Raw genomic sequence first — 10,047 nt, forward strand, 5'->3', positions numbered from 1 at the left:
CTAATCCCCCTATAAGCCTCTGTAATGCCCCGGAGAGAGAGAGAGAGAGAGACAGACAGACAGAGAGAGAGAGAGGAGAGTGTGAGCTTAATGACCTTGCAAGCCGATTACAGGCCGGCCACGTTTCCCAAACAGCCCTGCGAGGCCTCAGACGGCGCAGCGCGGCCTGCGACTCAAATCAAGCTGTATTCTCATGATGATGGTGAGGATCCGTCTCATCCTGCTTGCCTGAACCTCTGCATCTTACCATGCCACGCTGGTTTGAACCCTTCCCGTGAAAACCTGAACTTGAGCCTCCATCAGGTTCTCTGTATGTGAAATGGGGAGTGTATGTGCCACAAGAGGGCAGCATAGCCGTTCTGTAATTACTACACAACTGTCCCGGCTGGAGAAAGTGTGTTACTCGGACAGTGCTCCCTGGTGGTTAGACAGACCTAAAGACAGTTCAGTATCACAGCAGTGGATTAGCAGGGAGCCTGGTGCCTGCGATCAGGGGATTACTGGACTACCTGTTTCCCTTTCCACGTCTCTGAATTTCCGTATCCCAGTGTTGTTTTTGGGCTGCCTGGCACCCTCGGTTGAATTAGGTGTGCATGCAGAGCGGTGCAAACATCAAATACACACAGGCTCCATCTAGAATATCGCTTTCTACTGGATCTGTTGTGGGTTTCACCATTCAAGGGTTTGTTGCCAGGTTCTGCCGGGACTTTAACACCTACTCGAGTTAGAAATAGCCCCTGAGACGTTTGCAAAACCCTGAAGTTACGAGGTTTTCACCAGATATGAAAAAAACAAGAAGACTTGATTGATTGTTGATTTGTAACAGGGCTTCTTGCCCTACTTAGTCTACTTAGTCTAGTGATTGTTCGAACATGAATGAGACTTATTGACCGGTGGCTCCTTATTCTGAAATGATTTGGAAGAATACGCCATCTTCCATCTGGAATGAGACTTTTCAGTACCTGCTGCCACCCGTACTGATACATGCATTTACATATTCTCAACCACAGTAGCGTGCAAAGATGAAGCATAATCTAGTTTGTTTCCTTCATATCCTTATGTTCTTCTCATTTGGTATATTTTATATAATTTTCACTCATTTTTCTTTGTCTGTTCCACAGCTGTTAATTTGCACACCCTCACAATGTAGTAATCTATACTTTTTTCATACTTTCCATTTATACATTTCTTCTCAACATGTTCTAGTGTTATATATAACATTTTATATATAGATATATATATATCCACCATTTTGTTGTGAAAACCTCTAAAATAAAATCTCCAAAATGACTTTTCAGGAACAAAGAAAATGTTGTTTACCTTGACCACCGTGCAGACGAGAGTTACAAGGTTTTCACACAACAACAGCGACTTGCATGTAGTGCTGGAACCCTATTGTTTTTGCTGTTGTTTTTGCTGTCCTCTTTCAAATTTGCATAAAGGTTATTGATAGGCCAAATGGTTTGGCCTTTATCGACCAATAAACCTTTAATGAAACACGCCCTAACACTAAATTGGTCATAACTCATTGACCATTCATCTAATCAAGCTAAAATCTGAAACACATGTTGAGTAGTGTTGCTTGAACACGGCCTCAAAAGCATTTTGAGCTGTACCACTAGTGGGAGTGACAAATGCAAAAAGTTTTTATCTCATAAATGACTGCATAGATTTTAATGACATTATTTACACATATTCTAGGATCATGTCCAAGTCGATCCAATAAATTTGGTCATGATTGATGAAAGTGGGCATGGCTTATTGCATAATAACCAATAACAAAATCGCCATACCTTAATTAGTAAATAGCCCAAAAACTATAATGATATCTTGAAAACTGAGCGTACAGTAGATGGAAATGTGCAGCTGCAAATAGTTTGAGAAATTGACAATGTGATATGTTCAACACAAAACGATGTCTGGACTCTCAAGGTGACGTATGTAAAGCCATGTGTAAATTGATTGATGTGGGGCATTAATACAGTTATAACATTCTGTCTGAGGCTTTAAATATGGGTTGGACTATCACCTATGACCTATCACTTGTCTCTTTGTTTTGTTTCCCCACTGTGGCACACCAAAGTGGAAGTTGGCAGAGTGTTTAAGCTCAGGGGCCGTATCCACAAACATTCTGAGAATCCTCTCAGAGAGCTCTTATCTTAGCATAAAATGTGAATAGCTTTTATCTTTACTAGGATTTAGTCTTACTTTTAAGGGGAAATTCTTAGAAAACATCATCACTCTTAAGAGTTTTCTTAGAATTTCACCGCTAGGACCAACTCTTAGTACTGGGACGCTTTGAGGATACGGCTGATTGGCATCACTGATTAGGGAGTGGCCAGACGTTTCAAAAAATTGCCACTTGCGGCTATATTTTATATTCTGTTTTCTTTGCCGTAACCTATTAACATTTCCTGCTGCAACAATCCAATTTCACTGTGATGAATATGATGATCATTAAAGTTTCATTTTACCTTATCTAATTTTACCCGAGTCACATAATTCATAACCGTATACATGTAGATAGATCATTTTATTCAGCCATTCAGAAAACAGCAATTTTTTTGTAGAACAAGCTGCAGTCTGTCGGCCCCGCCCTAGGATGCGGTGTGTCTTCTACAACATTTTGTAGAAGGTGCAGGTGAGTTTAGATATCAGGATCATAAACTCGCTGAAGTTGACCTCAGAATCTCCATCCTCATCCAGATCTTGTATCAGTTTGTCCACCTCCTCCTGGTTTTTCCCACCCTGCACAGGGGAACAAAACAGCATGGATGCTACTGGTAAACCTCAACCCTGAAGCAGGATGTTGGGGCAGGACTGTTCCAAAGTGTTCATCAGTTCAAAATGCTTTGTGTCTAATCTTGAGTTGTCACAAATTTTGGATTTTTCAAAATGAACAAATTCCAGCCATCGGGACGCAACCATGGAGTGTTGGGAAAAGGAAACTGGGTTTTCGGGAATGAACACCCACAAATGCACCGCCGCACCATGTTGCCACTCTGTCACTTTCAAAGTTGTGAAGTTGCAGGGTTCATATGATGGGAGGGGTGGAGGGGGCCAAATCTATTACTGGTTGGAATTTTTATGTACGCCTACAGGTACACGATGAAGTAAGAACTAAAAATACACAATATTTCAGGAAATTAAAGAAATGATTTGATATAAAAATACAAGAAAATAAAAATGTTCTACTTTTTTTTTGGCATTTCCTGTTAAATAGGTGTTATGATATGGAGAAACAAGGTGAAAAATTCATCTTTCATTTTGACCTCAACAATATGCCATTTGGTGGATGCTTTTGTCCAAAGCACCATGAGTTCATGCATTTTCAGCCCCAGTAGGACTCAAGCCTCTAACCCTGGCAGTGGAAATGTTCTATCTGTTGAGCGGGCACATGCATAGGAAATTCAGTGCATCAAATAATAGAGTACAATTAAGCGCAGTTATCATCTTTGTCAGTACAGTTACTCATCACCTATGGTGTACAGTACCATGAGATATGAAGGGATTTCCTCCTCGAACAGGGTCTTCACCTCCTTTTTGGTCAGGGTCTTGACAGTGCCTTCGGCTTTAGCGTATTCATTAAAAACCTCAATCAGGGACATCATGCTTTGCGATATCCTGCCCATGGTTGCTGCTGGAGATGTTGGTAAAACGGTAAAAACGAAAATGAAAGGCTGATGCTGGTTGAACAGAAGAGGAGAGACAACTCCTTTTATACCCGCTGTGTGAAAGCTGGGTTTGGTTCAAAGATTTAAATAAAACTGGTTGTTAAATGACAAACAGGTAATACCAGTTTAGGTATTTGGTCTGGGTGGTGGCTCCAACTGTGGCAACACAACTTACACTTCACTTTACATGATGCATGTTACTTAAAGTAATTGAATGTAAATATTTTAGCACTCTGAAGATTCAATTGGGGTACCTTGTCAGATAATGTAATGTATTCATTTGTTCAACCCTGTGCTGAACTTAGTTTTATGTTTTGCATGCTTGTATGTGTGTGAGAGAGGAGCAGTTAATGTGTGGTGGTTAAAACCTTTTTCAAGCCATAGGCACGTAGTTATGCACTGTAGGATGTAGGATGCACAGTTAGCATTTGATGTCATTCAGGAGAATTTATATCATCTCAAGCTTGTGTTAAACGCTGACAAGACAAAGCGCATGGTTTTCTCAAATGCAAACTCTGAGAATTCAGAATTCATGTCAAAATCAAATTGTAATATTAAATGATCAACCAATAGAGCTAGTCAACTCATATAAATATCTGGGGATCTGGATTGACAACAAGTTAAATTATTCAAAACACACTGAGACCCTGGTGAAGAAAGTTAAATTAAGAATTGTTTTTTCTTTTAGGAACAAAGTGTGTTTCTCCCCTAAGGCTAGAAAAGAACTGGTTCCAACAACTTTTCTTTCAGTTCTTGATTACGGAGATTCTGTCTACATGTATGCCTCTGCTACAAGCTTAAAAGCTTTGGATTCTGTTTATCATGCAGCACTCAGATTTGTAACAAATGCAAAACCGTTAACACATCACTGCGATCTATACAGTGCTGTTAAATGGACATCTTTACCCTCCCACAGGCTGAAACACTGCTACATCCTTGTATACAAGGCCATTATTGGTCAAATGCCTGCTTATTTGGCTTCACTTTTAGCATACCAAGAAAGTAGATATAATTTTCTCACTTTTCTCACTACCAAAGGTAATTTAGCTATCACGCTCCCTGGCCTTGGGATTTTCTTCAAGAGTCTGAAACTGCAGGTTTTCGTCACTCTCTCAGATTTTACATCCATGATAGCTGATTACATCCCAAATCAATGTATCTGCTTTGCGAACAAAACATAAACTGAGTCGCTCTGTGATCCTCTGGCTGGAAAAAATCCTTTTAGGGCAGTTTCATGGGTGGGGGGTCTGGTCAAGTGGTGGATTCAAATTTTTTGATCCAGGCCTGGGCTTGATCCCTGCCCTGATTCCGCTGTATTTTAATATGATTATGTATATTTGTATCTAATTTTGTATGTATTATAATGTGTCATTGCTGCTAGCACTGCCATTTCTTGGACCAGTTCTCTCTTGAAAAAGAGATTGCATCTCAATGAGACAACCTGGTAAAATAAAGGTTAAATAAAATAGTGGCATGCACTCACTCTACAGGTGGAGAGTTACAGGTATAGTTGTTCAGATCACTGTAGTGTCTTTCTGGAGCCTTTAACACTCTTTATGACTCTTAAACTGGCTGACTCACTGGGTCGAGTGACTTCTGAAATGTCTAGAGGTTTTGCGTAGAACATTTTCATTGAAAGGAATGTGCATCAAGGAGGAATTCTGTCAGGTCACTTTGACTTGTCGGAAGAACCAGTCTGGTCTCAGGAAATGACTTAACCAAAGTGTTTTAGTTGCCTAATCTTAAATGTTAGCTAACTTTTTCACGTGACGAACACGTGAAAATGGTGTGTACGATTCCTATTGTCACATAATGCTTCCATGGTGGAGGAGCGTAATAATAAGATAAGATAGACTTTATTGTCCTGAAGGAAATTGGTCTTGGACACATACAGTGCCTACTGTATAAAAAACAATCAGAATACAAATACAAAAACATAAATACATACATACATACACAAACTGTGTATGTATGTATGTAACAAGAGATGTACATGCATACTGTAAAACAGCATTGCAAGACTCAGACCCTGACTTGGGTGTTATTTAGGGCTTTGATGGACAGGGGGACAAAGGAGTTCTTAAACCGATTGAGCCTGCACTGGGGGACTCTGAAGCGTCTGCCTGAGGGCAGAAGCTGGTACTCAGAGTGGAGGACATGGGTGGGGGTCTGAAATAATCTTCTGGGCCTGTCTGATGATTGTTTCATCAAAGACAGCCTGGAGTGTGGGATGCTGCCTGACTCCCTCTGTGTGAGGCGGGTAATCTGGGCTTTCAGCTGTACACCGAGGTTGCCGAACCAGGCTGAGGTGCCATACCGCAGGATGCTCTCAACTACAGCATGGTAGAAGAGGAGCAACACTTTCTGGTTGACGCCAAAGACCCTCAGCCTACGAAGGAAGTGTAGCTGCTGCTGGACCCTGGTGCAGACATTTTCTACCTGAACACTCCATGTCAGTTTATTGTCAATGTGTATGCCCAGGTATCTGTAAGAGTCAACCTGAGTGGTCTCCAATGGCTTTGGGGTCAAACACCATCTACTCCGATCTTCACATTATTTGTGTCCACCACATGTAATCTGCGTTTCAGAGTTCATGCTTATTTCACAAAATGTTGTGAGACTGTGTTGGCAAAACTTAAAACAAATCTGTTTATACTTCCACCGTCACACCCGAGTCACATAATACATAACAACCATATACATGTAGATAGGCTATTTTGTTCAGCCATTGTTGGAAAACCATTTTTTTATGTTTTTATTCCCTGTACTAACAAAAACAAGCTGCAGTGCGTTGGTCGATGAGGTCGTATTAATAATAATAATCCGCCTCCTGGTCTGTCTGTCAGTTTGTAGTGTGGGTGTGGCTCCCTCTCTCCCCCAGCTCCTGCTTCACCTACACACCTGAAACTCATCACTAATCACCCATCCCCACAGTATATTTAATAATAATAATGAATTGTATTTATATAGCACAATTTAAAATACAATGAAATCTCAAGGTGCTCACTTGTCGTGGAAGGCGCAGGTGAGAAAGCTGATCATGGCCATAAACTTAACCTGACCGAAGTTCACCAAGATTTTTTTTTAGATAAAAGGACAACTCCTTTTATATCCACTGTGTGAAAGCTGTTTGATTCAATGATAAAAAAAAAAAAAAACTGTGGATGTTAAATTATTTCCAAACAGTCAGGTTAATACCAGTTTAGGTATTTGATCTGGGTGGTGGCTCCGATTGTGGCAACACAACCTCAGTCTCCCAAAACCAAAATGTGCATTAGTCATTTGTTTTGAGATGTTTTTGTTCGTATTGATTTAAGTGGAGTTGCCCTCTTTAACAGAGGCTGACATGTAATCATTTGGATTACAAGTCATTTATTTTGATGTAAATGTGCATCAAGGAGGAATTCTGTCAGGTCACTTTGACTTGTCGGAAGAACCAGTCTGGTCTCAGGAAATGACTTAACCCTAACCTTAACCAAAGTGTTTTAGTTGCCTGGCTGGCTTCCTGTGTGTCAAAGGATAGACTTTAAAATCCTATTACTAGTCTATAAAGCACTAAATGGTCTCGGGCCCAAATACATTTCTGATTTGCTTGCACGTTATGAAGCAGCCAGACCCCTCAGGTCATCTGGGACAGGTTTACTCAGTGTTCCCAGGATCAAAACAAAGCAAGGTGAAGCAGCTTTTAGTTTCTATGCTCCCCACCTGTGAACAAGCTTCCTGAGGTCTGCTAAAACTGTCAGCTCATTTAAATCAGGGCTTAAAACATTATTGTTTACTGTGGCTTTCCAATAAATTAAATACGTAACTTCTTTTTAATCTTTAACTATTTATTTGCTTGTTTTTGTTTTTATTGTCTTTTAAATGCAATTTTAATGTCATCTTAATGTCCTATTTTCAATGTATTTCTATGCCTTTGTAAAGCACTTTGAATTGCCTTGTGTCTGAATGGTGCTATATAAAGAAAATTGCCTTGCCTTGCCTTGCCTAACCTTAAACGTTAGCTAACTTTTTCACGTGACGAACACGTGAAAATAGCGTGTTCGATTCCTATTGTCACAAAATGCTTCCATGGTGGTGGAGTGTAATCTTCACCACCACCACATGTAATCTGCATGTCAGAGTTCATGCTCATTGCACAAAATGTTGTGAGACTGTGTTGGCAAAACTTACCGAGTCACATAATACATAACAACCATATACATGTAGATAGACTATTTTATTCAGGCATTGTTGTAAAACAGAGATTTTGTTGTTTTTTTGTTCCCTGTACTAACATGAAACAAAAACAAGCTGCGGCCTGTCGGTCCCGCCCCAGGATGAGGTCGTACTGCTCACTTCTGTTGATCAAATCCGTGGGCGGCGCAGGTGAGTGCACCGACCATGTGCATAAACTCAGTGAAGTCGACCTCAGCGTTTCCATCATGGTCCATAGCTCTCAGCAGTTCGTCCACCTCACCCTGGTCCTTCGCACCCTGCACAGGGGAACAAAACAGCATTAACAGAGTACTATTGGATGCTATTGGTAAACCTCAACCCTGAAGCAGGATGTTGGGGCAGGACTGTTCCAAAGTGTTCAGCACTTCAAAATGCTTTGTGCCTAATCTTGAGTTGTCGCAAATTTTGGATTTTTCAAACCATGGCGTCTTAGGAAAAGGAAACAGGGTTTTCACCGCTGCACCATGTTGCCACTCCTGTCACTTTCAAAGTTGTGAAGTTGCAGCTTTCATAGGAGCGGCAGGGAGGGGATTGTTCCAAAATCTGATGGCGTTAATGGTTGGTATTTTATGTCCGCCTACTAGTGATGTGCAGGTCAGCTCTGGAGCCAGACACAAACCCTACAATGAACATGTGAAATAAGAATTGTCAAAGCCTGGAGTAATTAGAAATGTTTATGGAAATCGCTGGAACTGTTTTACTTTGTTGTGTAATGGAATGGGAATGAATAAGTCCTGTGTCTGATCAGCAGAGTGAAACAAGCATTGCCAAGTCTTTTGTTCATTTTCAAAGTTGTGAATTAAAGTGTGGGGTTAAATATATGCCTATAAGGCCTATAGGCTTAGTGCAGCACATGCATAGGAAATTCAGCGCATCAAATAATTAGAGTACAATTAAGTGCAGTCATCATCTTTGTCAGTAGTTACCCATCACCTATGGTGTACAGTACCTCGAGAAATGCAGGCAGCTCCTTCTTGTACAGCTCCATCACCTCGTTTTTGGTCAGGGTCTTGGGATTGCCCTCGGCTGAAGCGTATTCTTTAAAAGTCTCCAGCAGGAGGACCATGGCTGTCTGTAACTTCATATCCATGCTGCTGGATGTTGGTAAAACGGTAAAGATGAAAATGGAAGGCTGACGGCGGTCGACAGAGCAGTAAGAGAGGTGTAGCGTGTGAACAGAAGAGGAGAGACAACTCCTTTTATACCTGCTGTGTGAAAGCTGGGTTGGTTCAATGATAAAAAAACAACTATGGCTGTATGGAACAGGTAATACCAGTTGAGGTGTTTGATCTGGGTGGTGGCTCCGATTGTGGCAACACAACATCAGTCTCACAAAACCAAAATGTGCATTAGTCATTTGTTTTGAGATGTTTTTGTTCGTATTGATTTCAGTGGAGTTGCCCTCTTTAACAGAGGCTGACATGTAATCATTTGGATTGTAACTGAATTATTTTGATGTAAAACCAAAAAAAAAAAAATCCTATCTATGTAAGTGAGCTTGGTTTCAAATGCAACACAGTCATACTGCATTGGTTGCCACTTTGAGTATGATCTCTAGATTTGCCCAATACTAACACATGACTTTAACACAGTGTCACTCCATCTGTGGGTGGTTGTGTGCACTGCTGAGTTTCTTTGGGCATGAACCACAAGCAAAGCTATGAAAACTTAGGAAGTGAGTGAGTGTGTGAAAGCACATGTCTGTGTGTGTGTGTGTGTGTGTGTGTGTGTGTTTACATGCATGTGTATGTGTGCATGTTTCTGTTCTCTCTGGTCCCCTGGCCTAGTTTCCTGGTAGCAGTGCTCCGTTCTGTTGAGAGCGTCTATCTGGCCACAGAGCTCAACAGCAGTGCTGCTCTGTCTGCAACAGATCACATCAAACACAATGGGAGCCATTCTAAAACTTACCACACTCCGCTCCTATATTACTGCAGGATTTCCCAAGCTTTTCATCTTGGGTGTGGGGCAAAAGTTACTGGCAGTACAGCACGCACTTACAAACTGGGATTTCTGCAATAGCTACATCTTTACTTTACATGATGCAATGCATCCTAGTTGAAGTATTGAGTGTAAATGTTTTAGCATTCTGAAGATTCAATTGGGGCCTTGTCAGATAATGTAATGCATTCATTTGTTCAACCCTGTGCTGAACTTT

The 10,047-nt window shown here is 41.0% G+C and overlaps 2 protein-coding genes across 2 annotated transcripts; both read right to left on the reverse strand.

Moving 5' to 3' along the window:
- Window positions 1–2,520: 2,520 nt before the first annotated feature.
- Window positions 2,521–3,692, reverse strand: LOC139664822 (protein S100-P-like). Its single transcript, XM_071543797.1, has 2 exons — window positions 3,495–3,692; window positions 2,521–2,748 (listed from the first exon to the last, which is right to left on the reverse strand). Exons 1-2 carry the CDS (start codon window positions 3,630–3,632, stop codon window positions 2,617–2,619), a joined length of 270 nt encoding a protein of 89 aa, XP_071399898.1. The 5' UTR covers window positions 3,633–3,692; the 3' UTR covers window positions 2,521–2,616.
- Window positions 3,693–7,874: 4,182 nt separating this feature from the next.
- On the reverse strand, window positions 7,875–9,076 carry LOC139664821 (protein S100-P-like). Its single transcript, XM_071543796.1, has 2 exons — window positions 8,842–9,076; window positions 7,875–8,149 (listed from the first exon to the last, which is right to left on the reverse strand). Exons 1-2 carry the CDS (start codon window positions 8,980–8,982, stop codon window positions 8,009–8,011), a joined length of 282 nt encoding a protein of 93 aa, XP_071399897.1. The 5' UTR covers window positions 8,983–9,076; the 3' UTR covers window positions 7,875–8,008.
- Window positions 9,077–10,047: the final 971 nt, after the last annotated feature.

The sequence above is a fragment of the Centroberyx affinis genome, unplaced genomic scaffold (assembly GCF_046629955.1).
Source record: "Centroberyx affinis isolate AG114_WGS23_722 - 3 ecotype Tasmania unplaced genomic scaffold, CSIRO-AGI_Caff_v1 ptg004377l_1, whole genome shotgun sequence".
Taxonomy (NCBI): Eukaryota; Metazoa; Chordata; class Actinopteri; order Beryciformes; family Berycidae; genus Centroberyx; species Centroberyx affinis.